Below are 21,988 nucleotides of genomic sequence, written 5' to 3' on the forward strand. Positions count from 1 at the left end.
CAAAACTACATCTCTTTGGCAGAAGTAAGCTGGAAGCTTTAGCTCCACCGGAGTACACCCTGCTTTCCAGAGTTTACCTTGAAGTACTCACACCAAAAATTTTTTGTTTTTAATGATTAAACACAGCAAAACAACATGAAAAAAAAAAAAAGAGTTCACTCTGTAGCCCAGGCTAGTCTTAAACTCGGGGTCTGCCTGGCTCAGCCTGCCAAACGCCGCAAGTACTACAGGTGATAGCGCTGTGCCAAGCCTCGTGGTCATCACTGTGGTAGACCCCTCTCTCCTAAGGAACCCTTCCTTATGACGTCATCACCCACCTAAATCCTAATCTGTTCGTGTTTGTCGAAGCTAACGCATAGCTAAACTCCTCCGCAAGCCTCCTTTCAGCGTAGTTTTCACCATCAAGAATCATTAGGGGCCAGAGTAACTGTGTTTTGTTGCCATTTCGCAGCCCCTGGTCCTTGGCACTGCAGATGGTCCTTCAGCCAAGCATCTGCAGTCTTCCTCCATCAGACTTGTACACAAATAACACAGTCTCCGTGCCTTTAGGCTGGAAGTTACTCCGCTAGATGGGAAAGTAAAGTAGAAACCGTGAGATCATAGCCCACATCAGAGCAGCCTTCTCATTTCACCGTGGCAAACTCAGAAGCTTTCGGTAGAGCTGTCATCAAACGTAACGGTAAAAGTTCCTTCCACGGGAAATAGCCAGTGGCTCCCTGTCTTTCCTCTTCATACGCTTCAGGGCTGCCTTTTCCAGCCGTAACTGGAGCTGCTGGGTACCTCCTTCTCCTCTGCATCCAAACAGCCTTTCACCCGGCTTTTTTTGCTCTTACTAGTTCATGGGCAATATTAGTTTTGAGAAGTTCTATGTTGCTTAAAAATATATAAAAATTTAAAATCTCTTCATACATCACATCTGAACCTTTGGTCAACTGCATCAAATAACTATATGGTCTACTATACAGATGGCTTATTTATTTATTTATTTATTTATTTATTTATTTATTCTGCAGTGGTAAAAGTTCCGCCCCTGAGCATTAACTCAGTCCTCTCCTATACATGTTTGCATGTGGATGTGCATATGTGTGATATCAACTGCACATATGCATATATACAGATAGCTACATTGACGTCATGTGAGTTTATTCATTCATTTATATAGATGTGTCTATGTGAGTGTATGTATGTGTATGTGTGTGTCCGTGTGTGTGTGTGTGTGTGTGTGTGTGTGTGTGTGTGGAAGTCAAAGGACAACTTTGTGGAGTTGGTCCTCTTCTGCCACCTTGTGGGATTCCAGGATTGAACTCAGGTCCTCAGATCCTTTTGCAAGTGCCTCTAACCCAGCAGTTCTCAACCTGTGGGTCGTGACCTCTTTGGGGTTTGAATGACCCTCTCACAGAGGTCGCCTAAGACCATCGGGAAAACACATATCTTTACATTGTGATTCATAACAGCACCAAAATTACAGCTATGAAGCAGCAACAAAAATATTTTTCTGGTTGGGGGTCAGCACAAGATGAGGAGCTCTATTAAAGGGTGACAGCAGGAGGAAGGTAGACAACCCCTGCTCCGGCCTCTCCCTGAGTCATCTCACCAGCCCTGATGTTCTGCAGTAAGTAGATAGAGTGACATGTGTGTATGTAGATACATGAATGACGTGTTCATTCTCATTCCTTCGTGTGTTCAGCAGCACGTAAAGGACAAAGACCTAAAATCTGAAACGGTTGATGACCGTTGGGAGCACAGGGAGGTGAAACAGAAGGAGCCGCGGAACAAACCCAGCCGGCTTGCCATGTTCCTGCCCACTGTGTCTTTTTAAACATTTATTTATTTGTACATCTGCACATGTGTGTGTATGTGCGTACCCACTCACATGTGCAGCCTAGGGATAGAACTGAGGTCCTCGGGATTGGCAGCAAGTTGCCTTTACCTACCCCTGGGCCATCCTCCTAGCCTCTGTCCATATGCTCGCAGGTCTCCTGTTGTTGTTTTCTGAAACAGTGTCTGGCATGGGGTTTTCTACGGAACCAGGGCTATGCATTTGTTCATCTAATGAAGATTTATTCTGTACTGTACAGTAGCAACATTCTATTACAGAGAGTTCCAAGAAACACTCCTTCAGCTCAGGCCGGGATCATTTTTATTCTTCCCTATTGTACTTACTTGCTAGGAATCAGATGCAAGATTTGATGCCTGCTAGACTAGTCTTTACCACTGATCCTCCCCCATTACCCCCAAGGGCTCCCTCCAGATGATCTTTTGTACTTGAAGTCCATCTCCCTCACAGGATCTGTTTCAAACGCAAACTATGAGCGATCAGACACGTTTCAACAGCCCGCACTTTAAGATAACCTCTGACGTGTTTTGCAGTTGAACTTCAACCTACATCAGATCCTTTAGCTGTTCCCAAATCTGTCTGCTGTGTTTGTGGAACCACAGAGCCACCCATGTTACCCCCAAATCACCAAAGCTTCCTGATCCCTAATCCTCATGTATAGATATTCTGCCCAATGATTCTTTATTGGTGTTCTCTGCCTTCTATCCTCTCCCCATCTCCTGCCTGCTGCCCCAGGCCCAGTAGAAGCATTATCTCTGCAAATTCCACTGACCCCTGCCTCTGCATCCTGACAGGTGGCTCATGACCCTCATTTGAACCTGGCACCTGGCAAGGAGCTCAGTTAAGCCCTGGGAAAAATAAATAAAAGTTATTTCTACAAAGACAATTTAAGAGGCCAGTATGGACTACACAGCAAGCTCCTAAATAAAATAAAATTTGTATAAGATCTCTTTTAGTCTATGCGTGTAAGATGCATATGAAACATTTGGATCCCATCTCCAAGGTATCTGTTAGCACAAAAGCATGGTGTGTGTGTGTGTGATATTATGAAATTTGAAAACACCTCAAATCTGAAACATAGATTGTCTCCAGCTTTTCAAAGACAAATAATCAGCCTAGAGTAATTTTATATATTTCTGAAATACTATAAAAAATTTAAACCAGAGGTGTTTCTGTGTTTTAGAAAGCATTCACTCTCTGCCAAACTATTGAAAAGCCACAACTTACTAAATTTATTCATCTCCTAAACATTACACAAGGGCCCACTCTATGCTGAACATTATACCTGGTGGAGTTAGCCACCCGGGGGAAAAAATCAGGCTTTCTCCTGTTCTCCTGGGACCACATGTAAGTAAGATAGACAGCGACAAGTCACAAAGCAATGGAAGATCTTTTCAGTCATGTTCAGGACAAGGTCATGGCCCCTCCCCCACTTTAGAAAGCATTTTACAGGAGCTTTTTAAACTTAGGCCTTGATAGATGAGAAGCACCCAGCTAAGTGAACATCGAGAGGGGAGAGAGTAACACAAGAAAGGCCTGGAACGGGAAAGAGCTCACCGTATGGAGGAATGCTAAAGGATAATATTAGTGGGCAGAGGAAGGCATTGCTTCCTTCTGGAAGCTTCCAGGATTCCATATGGTCCCAATGTACTTCCACAGAAGTCCTTCTGTCTCCCTGTCACATCCCTCAGTGGGTACCTAGCTTCCCAAATCTGTGAAGTGAGAAGGTTAAAAAAGGCAGCCTCTACTCCAGACCACGATGCTAGTAACATTAATGTCTTAGCATGGAAAACTCGCTGGATCCCTAGAGGTATCACTATTTTATCCAGCTCATCAAACAAAAGTGTCTGAGTGCCCAAGGAGAGCCAGGTACTGTTTGAAACTTTGAACAAAACAAAACAAAACAAGGCAGAACATCCACTTAGGGTGGGGAGGAGGGGTGATGCTAATAAAAGGAATAAGAAGCCAGGCATGGTAGTACACGCTCTTGTAATTCCAGTACTTTCAAGGTAGAGACAGGAAGGTCACGAGCACAAAGATGGCACAGACTTCAGAGAGAATTTGAGACCAGTCAGGGGCATGTGAGAACCGACAGACAAACAGGCAAAGATACAGAGAGGGGTGTCAATGGAGCTCAGTAGGAGAGCCCTCACCTAGCTTGTGTGCGTGTGAGGCCCTGGATTCAGTCTCAAAAGCTGAAACAAACAAACAAACAAAAAAACCCAAACAAACAACACTAAGAATGAGCTGGGTTAAGTTATGTGAAGAAAAATAAAAGGAATCTGGGGTAAAGAGCGAAGTGCATGAGAAGGGTAAGGGGTGTGCCGTGCTAAAGTAAGGTGGCCCTTCCTACGAGATGTCATTTGGGTACAGTCTTGACTTACTACTGATTTGTCTCCCTAAAATCATTTCAGCTATTCTAGAACATTTGAAATTTATGGATGTCCTTTCACACTGATTTCTGTTCTTATTTATTGGGAAACCAATCTTCCCAAGTCTTAAACAGCCTGACAGGGAAACCTTGCTGGATAGCTAGGTTTTAGAAAGGGTCAGGGCATCTTTCAGTTGGTGTTACCAGTCTTTAAAATAAAACATGTGCTGTAATTTACATCTGGCAAGGTATGGCGTCCAACAATGGTCCTGTTCAGTTCCTTTCACTGTGAACATTGCATGAACCTCGGCCTTATGGTGGAATGTGGAAACGGCAGGATAAGAGTATGTCCGTGTGCCCCAGAGGCAGATTCTGGCAGGCTCAAGTCAAACCTTTCTCATTAAAAAGGGTCATGGGGAGGTTACTGGCCTGGTTATGGCCCTCTTTGGGATATGTGGATGGTGTGACCAACAGCCTCCCCTAATAGCCTCTCAATAACTAGAGTTAATCACTCACTCGCTGGCCAAGTAGGGGAGCAATGCCTTCTAGCTCTCCCTCCGGGCTTTGCCTCTGCTGCCCCAACCTCCTCCTTTGCTCCCTGCAGTGAGCAGGCGTCAAGCTGGAGATCTCCCAGACTTTTGTCCCTTCCTGCTTAGAGACTGGCTCTCCAGGAGGGGAGTCACTCAGCCCATGGGAGAAGGGCTTTCTTCTCTATCCTCAGAATCCTTATCATAAAGACATGCAAGCCAAAGGGGGGTGGGGAGGAGGAAGAAAGAGAGGGGGCTTTCTGAGCAAACATCAGCCAAAAAGAATGGAGAACTTGGTCTTCAGGGATCCTGTAGGCTAAAGAATGCTTGTACATCTGCTAAAGCTTTTCAGATTCACTGTCATCTTGGTTTGTAGACTCTCTTCATTGAGGAAGTGGTTAGTTGCTGGGTTTGAGACTGAGCTCTGCAACTTGCCTCAATCAGAGAGCTCGGTTGCCCCTTTCACAGAACATGTTGGAGCCGAGGACCTTCGACAGAAAGCTGGAAGAATTGATGCCAGTTCTCTAGGCTGGAGACCTTGCAAGGTTATATTTTCCTCTTGGGTTTTACTGGAAGTAGGTCTGAATCCCTTGGCAGGCAGAAAGATGTTGCCAAGCAGACAACATTAAGCCTCAATGTCAAGGGCTCTAGTCTTTCAGTTAATCTGCCCGAGGGGTACTCATCTCTGAGATAGAAGAGCCTCCACTTGAACTTCAGAGCTCATGGAAGAGAGTTACAAAGTTGGGGCCGTCCCCAGGAGAGAGGCTGAATCACAGACTAGAAACTAGTATGTTTTGATCTGTGAGGAGTACATTAGTTGTTCCCTGTTATGTGGTAATGGAGAAATAGCACGGGCACTGGTGATAACTGTGGATTCTAACCTTCACTTGAAGGTCTCATTTTACCGTGGAAGGAAGAGAAGTGATGGGAAGAAGTGAAGAGCCAAGGGAGGAAGGCAGTGACAAACTGATGGAGTTTGATGGACATGCTGTTGATCTGAGGGTGTCGAAGAAAGTTACATATGCACCTATAATCCTAGCACTCAGGAGGCAGAGGCTAGGGGCTCCCAACAAATGTGAGGCCATCTTAGACTACCAGTGCATTCCAAGTTAGCCAGAGCTACATATTGAGACCCTCTCTTAGAAAATCACACACCCAGCTTCTAGATTTCAGGGCAGTTTTTCTACGTGTAGCTGACAGTCCAGTGAGTGGAAATAAGTTTGAAACTGGCTTTTCCCAGTGTTGGTACCAGAGTGGAAATAGATGTTTTGAGTAAATCATTGCAGGAGTCCATTTGGCTATGCCCCTAGATTGCCCAAGCAGGCTCACATCCAGGGTGCCCGCCCCCAAACTGCGTCATCTTAAGTGAATTTTCTTCCCTACTTCCTGCAATTATGGATATCCTAACCTTGTTAGGCTTCCTATTGAGTTTTTAATCCTCATATGTTCCTTTCGCTCTCCATCTCCGCTCAGTGTCTAGCTGCTAATTCAGTTTGTCTGTGGCTGCTGATGACCAAACACCTCATCATGGGCTGACCTTGCCCCACATATATGTGGCTGTTTTAACATGAAAAGATGTGGCTGGTAACATCCACTTCCTGGACAAAGACTATGTAGACCTAAGAGCCTGGAGATGATTGCATATTGTCCTTGCCATTTGCCTCATTGTTAACCAGGAAACCCTGAATTGCCAGGGTTTTCTCTAACAAGGCCCTGAGCACACAGCCTTCATCAACAGTGTTTGCCTGTTGGAAGTGTTTTTAATCCTGTTGGTTGTAGCAGGAGTTGCATGAGCTGGTACTATTAATCCAGACTTGTTCCAGAGCAGCGCTGCTAGCTGCTCATAGGAAAAGCAAGCCCCTGAGGCTCTGGAGATGTAATTCAGAACCAGGACGAACAGCCTTGCTGTTAGAGTCCTCAGAGTCTCATAACTTAGAAATAAATCTTTCTTATTTCTTTGGTGTGGCCATCCCTCAAGTCTTTGTTGCCTTCCTTTAAGAATGTGGGCCTGTGACAGACATTCTCAGGTAGCCTCAACTTCAGCTTCTCAGAGCAGAGAAGGCCCTTAAACATAAAAACAAAACAACAACAACAGAAAATACCTATAAAAAGGCCAGCTTGAAAGACCTATCTGACCACATGTGCAAGGAGAGTTGACGGTTGGCCAGAAGACTAGGACTCAACGTCTGTGACTTTAGTCAGCCTCTCCGTTGATGAGGTCAGCAAGACTGAGTGCACCTCCCTCCTCCATCTTGTGAGGCCTCCTCACAAAGACATGTGACAGGACAAGAGAAGGACATATAGATGCATCTCCTCTGGTCTCAAGTTAATTCAAGAATAGTCAACCGATCTGTTCTGAGATACACCGGTCTGGAAGCCCACTTAATGATATTCATTCTTTCCCTGAGTAATTCTGGCCCTGTCTGCAGCAAACTTAAGGCATTTTTTCAAAGCTCACGTAATTTAATCTACAGAATCATTTTCTTATTTTGTTAAGGACTATAGATGTTGATGCTTGTGTTGGAAGGAGACAGGGAAAGGGGTGGGGAATCTATTTTTATGACCATCTTCTTAAAGACAATTTTTTTTTTCAGTCTTCACAATGAAACAGAAGTTTCCCTGGGTACCGCTGGAATCCATTTGGATTCTGAACTTCAGATGGGAAGTAGTATGAATGCTTGGCTTCTGAAACATCATCTTACTATGTGTAAGGCTGTCCTCAGACACGGTCTTTCTGCCTCAGCTACCCACCTAATTGCATGAGTTTTAACAGAAAAAAAATAAAAATAAAAGATCATCTAAATCTATTGAGCATACAGTCTTAGAAAACAAAAATTTGGCAAATGTGAAATGTATGTAAATCTCCTGCTTACTTTCACTAATCCATTCATTTTCTGGGCTTATTGTAGGGACTGAGAGGGAAAATATGCATATACTAAACACAGTCACATAAATATGAGTTGTGTAATTATAATAATACAACTGTGATTCCCAAATCGTCTGCAAGGTGATTTAATTTTATTTTTCAGTTTAAACATACATCTTAGATTAATCACATTTTAAAAATATAACTGACAGGGGGCTGAGGAGACAGGTGTGTAGGTAAAGTATACAGAGCTTGCTGAACAAAGGAGGATCCCCAGCATTCACACAAAAGCCAAGCATGGGTGTGTATTGATAACCCCAACACTGCAGGACAGAGATCCAGGAGCTTGCTGGCCTCAAGCTTCAAGTTTAGTGAGAGGCTGTTTCTGAAAGACTGAGACAGAGGAAGACACAGGATATTGATCTCTGGCCTGTACATGCTTATTCATGGGCAACTCACATGTGTACACATTTCTCTCTTCCTCTCTCTCTTACACAAACCTCCTCAGCCATACTGGTAGGAAGCCTGCAGAAAATGACTCCATCTGAGTCCTGTACGTAGGCCACTTTAAACTTTGCCATACCGGGCTTGAACATACAAGATAGTCAGCCATTATGCTGTTCTTGCTCCTTGAAAACCAAGGATAAAGTTGGCTGCTTCTTGGGGAAACAGGTAGTTGTTGTGTGTGTGAAAATCTCTAATAGCCCACAAGATACACCATACCAAGGGTGTCTCTTTGCCACCCCAGAACTTCATCGAAACCCCATAAGACTTATCATCCACTTTTCCGTGTGCCTACATGCATTTATATGTAAATCCATTTTAAAATATGCAAATAGAAGCTAAATATATTCCCACAGCATCTTGGTTTTCTCATTAGGCTGTAATTATGTTTAAACATTGCATCGTTTATTTAGTCAGTGGCCTTTCGTGCATATTTACAGCTTTCAGGGTTTTGTTGTTGCTTGGGTGTTTGCTTCTTTGAAAGAGATGAGCTTCTGTGTGTTTTCATTTTTGCATATGTTGGATGACACATAGGACCGAAGACCTCAGTCAGGTTTGCTTTGTGTGTACTGTCTACACGACAGAGAATAAAATATTGGTCCGGGTTTTGGACCATTCCTTGGGGGGACAATGGTGGCAGGTATTTGGTAATTTTCTCAACAGTTGTGACATCTTCATCCCTCTGTGACACAAATGGCTCTAATGCATTATGATAGACCTTGGGCTATTTAGGGACTGATCTCTGTCCTCGGGTACTGTCTTTGCTCCCATCTGACCTATTGGTGTAGTAAGTTTGTCAGGTGCTAGATGGTGGGAGGCAGTAAAAAGCCAACAGTGTTTAAAGGGTTGGTTCAGCTCCTCTATACCAGCTCCAATTGGCAAGACAGGTCTATGTGTCAGATTCTGTATCTGTGAAATCAGGTAATGTGAACATTACAGTAATATCTATAGAAAACCCTTTGAGAAAAAAAAATCCCTACAGGAGAGTAAGCTGTTGTCTGTTGAGGGCTCTGAAGTGATTTTTCTGCTGCGCATTCTCATCTATGTGTTATTGATTATTGTACCTTTGGTGTTTCTCTTCAAAATTTCAGCAGCAGCTGAGCTTGATCAAATGGAGACTTGGGAACAATAAGCATCATAACTGAATTAGTCCATTTTCTTCTTCTCACCTGTCATTTGTGCTTTGGCATTATGTCTTTTTTTTTTTTTTTTTTTTAGAACTTGGGTATATACAGCCTCGCTTTCTGTTTTCCCCTGTGCTGTTAGGTGGTTGCTGCATTTCCTTGCTTTGATCCTTCTAGCTTGAATAGAGTTTTTATTGGTTTGAAACAACATTTGTTTCTTCCCATGGCTCCCCCACACAAACCCACACCCTCATACAGACCCCCACCATACACGTAGTTAAAGGGTCTGTTTTTTTCTTTTTAATTATTGTTATTAATAAAATTAAATCCAGAAGTCTGAATGGACATTCACCACTTGAGAACTTTTTCCTGGAGGATGGTAGGCCTTTAGAATGTTCCAAAGAACTGCTTTTAATTCATTCCCTGAAGCAGAATAAGAGCCCACAGAGCAGTGTGTATTCCAGGAGGGATACAAACAAACAAAACAAAACTGAACCCTGAGTCCACAGGACCACCAGCTGAGGAAGCCTGGGAAGTGCTGGACTCGCAGACTCCGAGGCTGCAGCATGACCATAAAGAAGCTCCCACCCTGTGGCTGAGGAGATAGATTTCTCAGTGGGTGGATGCTATGTGGTCCGAGTGCTCACCTCCTCACTGCTCTGTGGAACTGAGGTCTAGGGGAGGGCTTAAACGGGACTGAGGCAATGATTATTAATAATCCCAGTGACTTGCTTCTAGTGACATCAGGATTGGCAGGCATCGTCAACGGCAACATTGTCAGCTTTGGAACAGGAGAATTCAAGAACGTGTAGAAGAGGCCCGTTCTGTCTCTGGTTTCTTTCTTCCTGTATTATAAGCGGTGGCTGTAAACGGGCGAGTGTGGATACATGCATGCTATGCTATGCATGTGGAGGGCAGGGGACAACTTCCAAGGGTCGATTCTCTCCTTTCATCTTATGGAGAAAGGGATAGCTGCTTGTGAGCTTCCAGCCAGTTCTCCCGTCTTCACCTCTCACCTCACTGTAAGACAGCTAGGTCTGGAGAAGTGTACCGTCACTGGCTAAGAACATGGGCTTCAGGATCAAATCCAGGTCTTCAGGTTTGCACAGCATGCAGAGCCATCTCCCCTCCCCTTACCCCTCCCCTCCTCTCTCTGTATGTTTATGTGTATGTATGTATATATATATATATATATACACACACACACATGTATGTATGTGTCTATATATATATACAGTTGTGCATATACATGTATACTGCTGTATATATTTATACTACTGTATATATACATATAGTTATTGTGTGTACATGTATACACACGCACTATATATATATCCCAAAATATCATCTCCTTTATGGTCAGCGTACATGATCTACTTCAGTGAAAAAAGTCTTTATGAAATCCATCGTGTACACAGTGAATATGATTGTGACCTGTTCAAGTGTGTGGTTCAGTATATCTATGAAGCCAGTCACCATTATGTATCTCTGGAGCATTTTCATCAGTTCCAGAAGAATGCCCCCTGGTGCCCCTATCCCTAGCACTAAAAAAGCTAACTTCTTTCTTTTTTCTTGCTATGGACATTATACGCTTGTGAGAAGGCTTTCAAGAAAACAGACAATGAGAACATCGATACAAATTTCTGTGTTCTTCTCTTGAGCATAAGCCTTTGAGAAGCCTATGTCAATAATCTAAGGAGAATGAGCCTGACTTGCATGCATTAAGAAGTGGAAGTTAGGGCAAAGAGTGAGAATGCAGAATTGAGGCCTCTGAAAGGGCAGGACCTCCCGCCCCCCAAGGCAGATTGGGCAGACCAATGGATGACAGGTCCAGACAGGTGGACAGAAGGATGGGCAGAGCAGCAGTTGAATATACCAGGAGCCCAGCTGAGCTGTGGCCCTTGGGAGTCGTCTTAGTTAGGGGTCTCATTGCTGTGAAGAGACACCATGACCACAGCAATTCTTATAAAAGAATACATTTCATGGGGGCTGGCTTACAGTGTCAGAGGTTTAGTACATTGTCATCATGGCGGGAAGCATGGCGGCATGCAGGCAGATATGGTGCTGGAGAGGTAGCTGTGAGTTCTACATCTGCATCTGCAGGCGGCAGGAAGTGACTGGCACACTGGGAATTGAGCGTCTGAGAGCTCAAAGCACGCCCCCAGTGCTCACCCCCTCCAACAAGGCCACACCTACTCCAGAAAGGCTATACTTTCTAATAGTGCCACTCCCTATGGACCTATGGGGGTCATTTTTTTTTTTCCAAACCACCACAGAAGTGTTGGGAGTTCTCTACCTGTTAGACCTTGGTGTCAGGTGACAGTTGAGTGGGGCGTTACCCTCCTAAGTGTAGATGTTCACCTGTTTATGAAATCAGGGAAGGGCATTAACCCTTTCTTTAGTCTTGTGTGTCCAATAAGTTCTTGGACAAGGTTTCTATGACATGATTTTAATATGCCCATGTGCCCCCAACTCTCTCCCCAAAAATAGTCATTTATCAATCTGTGCTGCGTGGTTGGTGCCAGACAGATGGTGTTGCTTGTACCTAGGCACTTAGGTATCAACCCTCATAACTGAAATCAAAAGCTGCTTGTACACTGGAGTCTCTCGGGGCAATGGACAGCCTAAAAAGCCAGTCCTTTCCACAATATGGAGTAACTTAGAGCAAGGCACAACCTGATGGCCACACACACAGGGACCTGAGCGTAGTCCTCAGCACCCACATAAAAGCTGGGTGTGGCGCACGCCTTTAACCCTGGCACCTGGGGCTGGGAAGATACAAGGAGAGCCTGGGACCTAGACAGGCAGCCAGTGTAGGGGAACATGGTGAGCTCCAGATTTAGTGAGTGATCCTGTGTCAAAAGACCAAATGAGAGCGATTGAGGAAAACACCTGACGCTGACCTCTGGCCTCCACAGGTGCACACACATTTCCCCCTCCCGGGTGCACATAATGTGTATGCTACATACACAAAAAGAGACAGCCAGCAAGCAAGGAAAAAGAAATAGAAAAAGGAAGAAAAGGAAAGAAGGTTAATATCCACTGTCAAACCTAACCCTACAAAGCCCCTGGCCGTCTCAAAGCACCATGCAGTGAAACCTTGCTAGTTTGCTGATGTCATTAATGATCCGAAATTGCTTCCTGAGTTGAGTTGCCTCCTCCTGGATTTTTGCTTTTACGCCAGACCTTTAGGGCCTTATCCCGAAAGAATAGGATGGATGGTGGCAGTTAATTGTTTCCCTTTTGGTAGGAGGGCCTTCAACAAAACAGAGCGAAGTCCTTTATTCACGGTGAGCCCTGTTGAGTTAATCATTAGATTCTTTAACTGAGACATAAATGAAGAAATGGTTGTCTTCTGATTTTAAATAGACTTTTTTTTTTTTAAAGATCAGTTTTAGGTTGACAATAAGACTGCGCAGAAATTACAGAGTTGTCTGTCATATGCCCTCTGACCCTACTGACAACATTCCACACCACAGTGACACCTTTCATATAACCAGTGACCCCACACTGACACATCCTGGTCACCCAAAGTTAATAGCTGACATTAAGCTTCACTCTCAGTGGCTTATTTTCCTTGGGTTATGACCAGTACACAGTGACACATATTTATCATCGCAGTATCAAGAATGGTTTCACTGCTCTAAAAAGATTCTGTGCTCTGCCCACCCTTCTTTCCATCTTTCTATCCCCAGGAACCACCGATCTTTCCATGGTCCTCACAGCTTGGCTTTTTTCTTATATGCCATATATCGATAGAACCACATGTGTAGCCTTTTCAGATTGGCTTCTTTTACTTAGGAATATGTTTCTAAGGTTCCTCCATGCCTTTCAGGGTTGAAGTTCTGAATAATATTCCATTCTTGGCATATATGACAATGTATGAATGTATGTATATGTATATGTGTATGTATATGTGTGTATACATATATATAATTTTCCAACTCAGCTGAATAAATACCAAGTATGATTCCAAGATTATGGTAAGAATATGTTTAACTTTTTAAAAAACTTTTTCAAATTATCTTCCAAAGTGATTGTACTGTTTTACTTTCCCACCAATGACGAATGGGTGTTTCTTTAACTCCACATCCTCACTGTGTGTGGTATTGTCAGGCTTTTGGGGTTCAGCCACTCTAATATAAACACAGCTATTTCTCACTTCTGAATTAATCTATAATCAGTGACATATGATGTTGAACATTTGCAATCCCAGACCCGTCTTTTGTTTTGTTTTGTTTTATTTTTTTCTTCCCCTCAATTCTGTCAAACCTACGACCTCCATTTGTTTTATTCAGTTCTGGGAACCAAAGCCAGAGCACGTGACAGACAACCTCTCTACCATGGACCCAGAGCCCCTGCATTCTATCTTTGTAAAGCATAATGCTTTGTACTATACCAATAAAAAGCAGTGAAGCCAAGCATCCTTTTCTCTGTATGAGTTCACTTGCTCTGTGAAAACGAAGACCTTGTCTGTATTGTTTTGCATATTATTTCCCAAACCAGCATTGTGCCTTTTTCTTAGTAATTCACCAAATGCTTATTGAATATAATGAGTTGAATGGTGGTCCCCCAAAACACATGTTCAAATCCTAAACCCAAGAATACTTAAGTATTATCTTTTATGGAAGAGGGTTCTGATGGACATAAGTAAGTGGAGAATCTTGGGATGTTCACCTAAGACCCATCAGTTGGGCCAATCCAACCGTTGTCCTTAGAAGGACGGAAGAGAAAGGCAGGATGAAACACACCGAAGAGGAGGAGGGTCATATTCCATCATTTTCTTCTGTCTTACTAGCACAATTTCTCCCTAGTTGTCATTATCCCAACAGATATGAATCTACACAATATTTTTACATTATTAAAAATAAACTGCAACACAAATCTTCAAAATCTCCCTTTACTATTGGCCTGCATCTGGTATCTCTCACCTGGATTCTACAATATTTTTTTGATTGCTCAGAATCTCATCACCAGCCAGCCCCAACCAGACATCTGTTCCTTACATTTCAGAAAAACTGGAAACTACTTTTGAGACATAATTTACAGATGTTACAATCAACTACCTCATTAAGACAGAATTGACATAATATGCAATTTACTCCTTTAAGGAATGGAATCAAATCATCTTAATGTATTCATGATGTTTGCACATATTTAAAATGTCCAGTTTGGCACACTGTGGCCTGTCCTAGCATCACAATCACAATCGGGATATCTGCCAGGCATGGAGAATGGTTCAGTGCCTAAAAATGAGTACTGCTCTTGCAGAGAATCCAAGTTTAGTTCCTAAACACCCCTGCTGGGCAGCTCAGAACCTCCTGTAACCCCAGCTCCAGATCATGCACCCTCTTCTGGACTCCATGGCCACCTGCGGTCATCACACACACACACACACACACACACACACTTAAAAGTAAAATACAAATCTCAAAAACAAAGATGCCACCAGGCACCCACCCCCTCCAAAAAATTTCATGTGTGACTTTTCCCCTTCCTAGCAAGTAAGAATCCTATTCCTCTCACTATGAGGTAGCTCATATTTTAAAGAATTTTATATAAATAGAAGCATTTAGCCATGCCATTTGCTTTTTCTATTGCTTCCTTCTGCAACTTCATTCTGAGCTCTGTCTCCATTTAAATATATGTCAACAGCTCAGGTTTTTGTCGTCTCATAGAAGCTTCAATTGTATGATGACACCACATTTTACTCACCTTCTGATGGAAGTTGAGCTCTTTCCAGGTTGGGACTGTTACAAAAACAACAGAGGAAAGAAGAAGAAGAAGAAGAAGAAGAAGGAGAAGGAGAAGGAGAAGGAGAAGGAGAAGGAGAAGGAGAAGGAGAAGGAGAAGGAGAAGGAGAAGGAGAAGGAGAAGGAGAAGGAGAAGGAGAAGAAGGAGGAGAAGAAGGAGAAGAAGGAGAAGAAGAAGGAGAAGAAGAAGGAGAAGAAGAAGAAGAAGAAGAGGAAGAGGAAGAGGAAGAGGAGGAGGAGGAGGAGGAGGAGGAGGAGGAGGAAACCTGCAGTGAACATTCATATGCAAACTTTTGTGTGTCACACAGTCTCCTTTGGTGTGAGTGTCTAGGATGGTGTGCCTTGGTCACATGATTAGAGTACTCTTAACATCTTTGCCAGACTTTTCTAAAGTGGTTGCACAGCTGAATTTTCTCACAGTCCCATTTGTCGTCGTGGTTCTGTGCAGGTGTGACTCATTTGTTCAACTCCAGTGTTCTAGCCTCCTAGCAGCTCCCACTATGCTCCCCAGTGTCACTTATCCACTCCTCAGGTTATGCTGTACTTGCAACTGGAACACCTCTTTACCTTCATTCTTAATACTCAGCCCCAGGGTCTTTGGACCCAAAAGTCTTCCTCTGTTTGAGTCAGTTTGTGTTACTGTAGCAAAAATACCTGAAATAAACAACTTAAACAGAAGAAACGTGAACTCTAGCTCATGGTTTTAAAAGTTTGAAATCTATAAGCCCTGTGGCTTGGGCCATGTGCTGGGTGAGGCAGCATATGCTGGTAGAAAAAACTGTTCACCTCGTGGTGGCCAGGAAGCCAAGAGAAAGGAAAAACAACCTAAAGACCTGCCTAAAGTTACCAGTATCCCAATAGGATGCAAACTAGAGCGTGCATCTGCAGAACTCTATAGATGACTTGTTCAACATCTTCCTACATTTGGTGAGACTGTGTGCAGTCCTTTTCCCTACTCAAAGCCAAAGAACTGGCACAAGGTTGGCACAGCATAGCTTGGCTGTCTTGAGCAGCAATAGCTTCATACTGGGAGTGAGCCCTTTACCTGTATCTTGAAGATGTTAGGTCTGTGTTTTCTTGCATCAAGAGAGCTGTTACTGTAGCCATTTTTATTTGGATTTTCTAAACCAGAAACAATGTGTAGGTACGGCAATGTTTTTAAGTGAAGTGGACAATCTAAACATCCTTTGAGCATGGAAGGGGAAATGAAAAATGAGGTTAAAGGGACTTGTAAACTTCAAAAATGTTAAATTCGGTTCAAGTGAGGGTTACCCAATCTCTCTTGATGTTCTGATTTTAAGGCTTTTGGTCTGTGAGAGTTTTTAGTACCTTGAATGAACTAGAATTTGTCATTTATGCCTGTGGTATTTTGTTTACATTGGTGCTGAGGAAGGGGCAGAGCTGGGGTGTTTTTAAGCAGCTTCTGAGAAATTCTCAGTTGGTAGTGTTTGCCACCTTCCCAGATAATAGATGGATGTGGTTTTACAGGTTCCCAGAGGGAGGCAAGGACATAAAAAGAATGGGTCTCCAGGAGAGTCAGGCCGGTAATAAGGGATGGTAAAGAGCCTGTGTTTCAAAGTCCGCTGGAAATCACAGTGATGGGATTCAGTGATCACCCCTGAGGCTTCACAGCCTGGGGATTTGGCCCGCTGTGCACCATAGCCTCTGCTGGGCTTCCCTCAGGCACAGTGCCTCCTGGGGGGATACAGCACCAAATTAATCTTCCACTAGAAGTGTGGAGAGCCCCAGCAGGTGGAAATTTCTGGCAATCAGCTAGCTAATCTAAATAATATTGAAATAGTCCTTCCTAAGAGTTCCTTTCTAAAGCAAGATGGCTCGTGTCTTCCCTAAGCTAACTGAAGCCCTGACCACAGGGCCACTGTTGCCGTAGTTAAGATGAGAAGACTCAAGACTAAAGCTCCTGACACTCTGTCCTGTGCAGGACAGTCTTCACCACAAAGGAGTCCTGAGTTACTACACTGACAAGGAACAAGAAAGGGAGGGAGGAAAGAAAGAAGAAATGAAGAGAAGGAGAGGGGGAGAAAAGAAAGGAAAGGGAAGAAGAGAGGAGAGGAGAATAGAGAAGGAGAGGAGAGGAGAGGGGAGGGGAGGAGAAGGGAGGGGAGAAAGAGGAGAACAGAGGAGGGAAGAACAGAGAAGGGGAGGGGAGGGAAGGGATGGGGAGGATGGCATGGGGAGGATGGGACAGTCTCTGCCTCGCCAGGCCATGAGTTGAGTTGCAAAGGTGGGTGCTTGTGTAGCCACATCGCTTTTATCTCCTCCTTTATAGATCATGGGATGAGCATATAAAGTTCTCAGACAAAACAAGTGAGTTTGTGTTTGACAGCCCCATTCATTCATTTTTGGAGACCATGAACAGCAAATCCCGGTTTCTAGCTTCTACTTAGAAAAAAAGATTGAGTGGGGCTGGATAAATGGCTCAGCAGTTAAAGTACACTTGCTGCTCTTGCTGCTCTTGCAGAGGACCAAGGTTTGGTTCCCAGCACCTACAGGACAGCTCACAGCCATCAGTAACTCTAGTTCTGGGGAATCTGATGCCCTTTTCTGAACTTTGCAATCATAGTACACATATATCCAAGGAAAACACTCATATACATAAAATAAATAAGTCCAAAATAATGTTTTAAAAAGATGAAGGAAATTTCTTTATTAAATGGCTTCATGGGGAAAATTTTTTTTAACAAATTCCAGGTTGCCTTGTCATTGTTGTCAGTATTTATTTTATAGCTTTCTGACACTATTTATTTTATAGCTTTCTAAATACGATTAAATTATATCTGGCATCTTCCCTACTTCTACCAGGAGCGACAACAGCATCGGAGAAAAACAGACTTATTAGCTAAATGGCCTATGAAAACAGTCACTTTCGTGGTTAAATCTCAAAACCATGTGATTGTTCAGAAGACAATTACAGTGAGACCATTTAATGGTTACATGATTGCCTGACTTGAATGTGAGGCTCACTTTGGTGCAAACCTCTCCTGGGCTGGAGGTAGCCTTTGACAGTAGTTTAAAGCATGGCCCCTGAAGACCCACTACTTGGCTGACAATGGCACCTGACACATATCCGGAAACCTCTGAAGTGTTTGTTAAGTATATGATTAAGAGGCTGGGGAGATGACTCCATTGATAAAGTGTTTGCCATCCAAGTAGAAAGACCTGAGTCTACCCTCCAAGATATTTCCAGTGGGAATCAGGGCAGAGGGGCTCCAGGCAACAGATGAAAGATTTTTTGGGGGTCGGTGGGGTTTCCTGACAGAGTTTCTCTGTGTAGCCTTTTCTGTCTTAGAACTCTGTAGACCAGGCTGGCCTCAAACTCACCGCGTTCTGCCTGTCTCTGCCTCCCGGAATGCTGGAACTAAAGGTATTTGTCACCACACCAGCTGATATGAAATATTTAAAGATTCTATTATTATCCTTTTTAAGTTATACTTACCTCAGACCTTTGGTTTTACAGTTGGTGATGTACATCGGTCAGGTAGCCAAGGACATCCTCAAGTGGCCTCGACCCTCATCACCTCCAGTGGTGAAACTTGAAAAGAGAGTGGTTGCAGAATACGGAATGCCATCCACCCATGCCATGGCGGCCACCGCCATTTCCTTCACCCTCCTTATCTCTACCATGGACAGGTACCAGGTAAGGCCAGGGTAGAAGCCCATTCGTATTCCTCTCATGCTCACATTAGATTGTAGAATGAGGAAGCAGCGAGGGGAGCAATTCAGAATCTCTCTTAAAGCTGCTTTGAGAGACATTAAGATGTATGAGGTAAAAAAAAAAAATGAAGGGAGTCTGAAACCTACAGGGGGAGGTGTTGATAAATTCTTCATAAAGTGACCGGCTGACTTGGCACCCAAATCAGAGGTGCCTTTCAGTGAGGAAGGGCCCAAGAAAGGAGAGCAGAATGTGGTTTGTCTGATGTCATCCTCTCCCCCAGCAAGTGTTTACTTGAGCTGATGCCTAGACTGAATCTCCACTCTCTGGGCTTGCAACAGACACAAGGGGTTTGCAGTCCTCCTAAATGATCCTCCAGGGCAAAGATGATCCCATCAAATCCCTCTGCCAGACTCGCCTGGCCTGGGGCAGAAGACAGTCAGGTACCCCAAATTACCTTCCAAGGATGGTTAGGGACCAGCTACTAGAAATGATGCCTCTTTTCATTTAGAATCATATAAATGACAGGGGATTAATAAATGTTGAAAATAGAAGAATTACATTTAATATCTATGTAGATGATAATTATAGTAAGACCTTGTCAAAGTTATGTCATTGCTGTAAGGAAGATTTTTTTTTTCTTGATATTTGAGACACATCACTTTGACTTAGTGTTTAATTACATAAATTTTACTAACTAGCTATTGGGAGTTTCAGATGTCTTGAATCTGGTGGTCTTATAGCTAAATGGCAACAGTGGATCACCCTGCTCTTTACCCCAGATATCCCCAGCCATTCCGTATTCCAGGTTAGGTAGGTGCTTCATTCAGCCAGCGTGCTTGGAAAAGGTCAGGACTGCGTCAGATCTCAGCTCTACCTCTTCAGTCTTCTTCCTGACCACATAGATATAGATCTGTTTCCTCACTGGGACAAGGACATTCATAAGGAATGTATCCAAATAGCTGTAACCACTGTGCTGTCACTTGTTGGAAAACCATACTCAGGACCCAGAAGTATCTGAGGTCCCTTAGGACTGTCTCAGTTCATGCCAGCTTCTGAGCTGGGTTTCACCTGTGCTCCACTGCCTAACGGGACACAGTGGGCCAGGGCCCAGCCATGAATACAGGGTGTTCTCAGTATCCAGACAGATCTGTGAATGTAATTTAGGAAAAAGATCACTAAGGGCAGACATCACAGTGGCAGGAGTGTGGCAGGGGCAGGTCTTCACATCCTGATGGATGGGAGGCATAGGGGAAACGTCACCTTTAAGGGCATGACTGAAGGTCTTTGATCCACTGGAGTGCACCTCCTAAGTTTACATCACTAAGCCTTACATCAGATAGTGCCAGGCTACAATGACCAAACGTTTGCCTGTTGGGACATTTTATCTTAAAACCAAAACACACTCTCATTTTCCATATCGAATATCGTTGGAACCCACCATGAGGAGAGGCTGGCTGTAGGAAGAGAGCAATAACAATTTAAACACTCACTTTAAAAATATTCCCGTTCCCTTTGCTTCCACAAGTACGAGCATCCGTTCTTTGTGACACGGTGCCCAGGCCGCCATCTTGCCCAGAAGTCTTTTAAAGCTATCCAGTTAAGATGTTCTTTTCGTAAGATGTGGTGCCCCTCTAAGGCCTGAGCTGAACTGTGATTTCTTTCCTCTTTAGCTTTTCATTACACTCAGCTACTTAGGTTCATTTACTCACAAACGGCTTTAGATGTAGATTTGCTTGTTTATTTGTGCATCGAAGCTAATATCTGACTGCGTGAAATCATAATAATACCTTCTGATGCAAATCCGAGGCTAGGTCAATCAAAAAGTCTCTAAACAGAAACTGGCAGTTGTGGTACCTAACACCTGTAACCCCAGCACTCAGGAAACTGAGATAGTAGTAGGATCAAACGTTTAAGGCAAACCTGGGCTACATGGTAAGATCTTGTCTTGAAAAAAAAATATATTTTAAGGAGAGTCTTTTCAACCAAGTGTTACTGGACTCAGTGTTACTTGGGAAAGAACAGAAAGTGATGGATTCTGGTTCTGCCCGAGTCACTGGCTGTGCGACTTTGTGTACATCTCTCTGGCCTCTGCTCTGAGGGTCAAATGTGATGACTGACAGGATAGCATCCTATTTAAAGCATCCTATTTAAAGTTCAAGATGGCCATGACTTACTGTCATGGTTGAAGGCACCATCATTTACAAAACAGGGCCGATTATGGAACCCACGTTTTAGGGTCACATGAAGACCTAGTGTTTGGGTGAATCAGTGCTGTGTGTGGGAGAGGCTGGCTTATCTGTTCATCTTGCTACAGAACAGCACATTATTATTCAAAGCAAGTATATTATGTGTCTACATACTGGTTTGAGCAGAGCATGTGTTCCTTGTGTGATTCAGACTTAGCCAGACTCCTCCAGCCACTCTTCCCTGCACACAACTGCTCTGACATCCTTATGCCCATTCTTCCTGTCTATGCCCATGTCTACATGTTCAATGACTTTCTTCAGTTGGTTGTCGGTGGCCTTGGTCCTTCCAGGATGTTTCGAACAATGTCTGGGTCCCCATAAAACATCACTATACCCAGGTTTACCCAGATATTGGGATAGCAATGGGGCTGATGACCTTCTTTGTTTATAAGATAAGGAATGCTGATAAAGGAAACAAAGCTTTGAAAAGCTCCAGTCCTGCATCTGCCCATGGCCAACTTTGACCAGTCCCCGAGGCTACTCAAGATGACTTATCTCTGCTAAACTCACACGAGCTGTGTTAGATGGGAACACAGAATACCCCTGTACGCTTGTCTAAGTACTATTTGTAATGTGACATCAATGCATGTGCGTGCGGTGCACCACTCCCTGTGGGTCCTACTCTGGGTCCCCTGAGGAAGTCCTTTGTAGAGCAGCAGGCTCCATCAGAACCCTGCTGAGCTTCCCTCCTAGGCATTTTCTTTTTACCTGTCCTCACTTTTAATGTTTTCAGATGATTAGATTGCTAGTCTAGGGAATAAAAGATTCAGACTAGCAATTACGTACAATGAATCCCATTCCCAACTGTTTCATCAAATCAGATAAGTCTGACCAGACTCAGTGGTACAAGCCTAGATTCTCAGCTACTATGGAAGATGAGACAAGAAAATCACAAGTTCAAGCCCCACCACCAGTAACTTAGAGTCTGCCTTAAGATGAAAATTCAAATAAAAAGCAGCTAGTGGTAGAATGCCTACCTAGCTCTAAATCCAATCTCTAGTAACACACATACATAGAGAGAGAAGGTGCAGAGAGGGAGACAGAAAGGGAGAGGAGGAGAGAGGAAGAGGGAGTGAGCAAGGGA

At 43.7% G+C, this 21,988-nt stretch overlaps 1 protein-coding gene across 1 annotated transcript in view; it reads left to right on the forward strand.

The window, feature by feature from the left end:
* Sgpp2 (sphingosine-1-phosphate phosphatase 2) overlaps positions 1-21,988 on the forward strand; it is a 105,439-nt gene that overhangs the window by 59,675 nt on the left and 23,776 nt on the right. Inside the window, exon 3 of the mRNA XM_021638590.2 lies at positions 18,461-18,640. Within this exon, the coding sequence (XP_021494265.1) occupies positions 18,461-18,640 (180 nt within the window). The remainder of the gene's footprint in view (positions 1-18,460; positions 18,641-21,988) is intronic.

Source organism: Meriones unguiculatus, chromosome 15, assembly GCF_030254825.1.
Source record: "Meriones unguiculatus strain TT.TT164.6M chromosome 15, Bangor_MerUng_6.1, whole genome shotgun sequence".
In the NCBI taxonomy this organism is placed as follows: Eukaryota; Metazoa; Chordata; class Mammalia; order Rodentia; family Muridae; genus Meriones; species Meriones unguiculatus.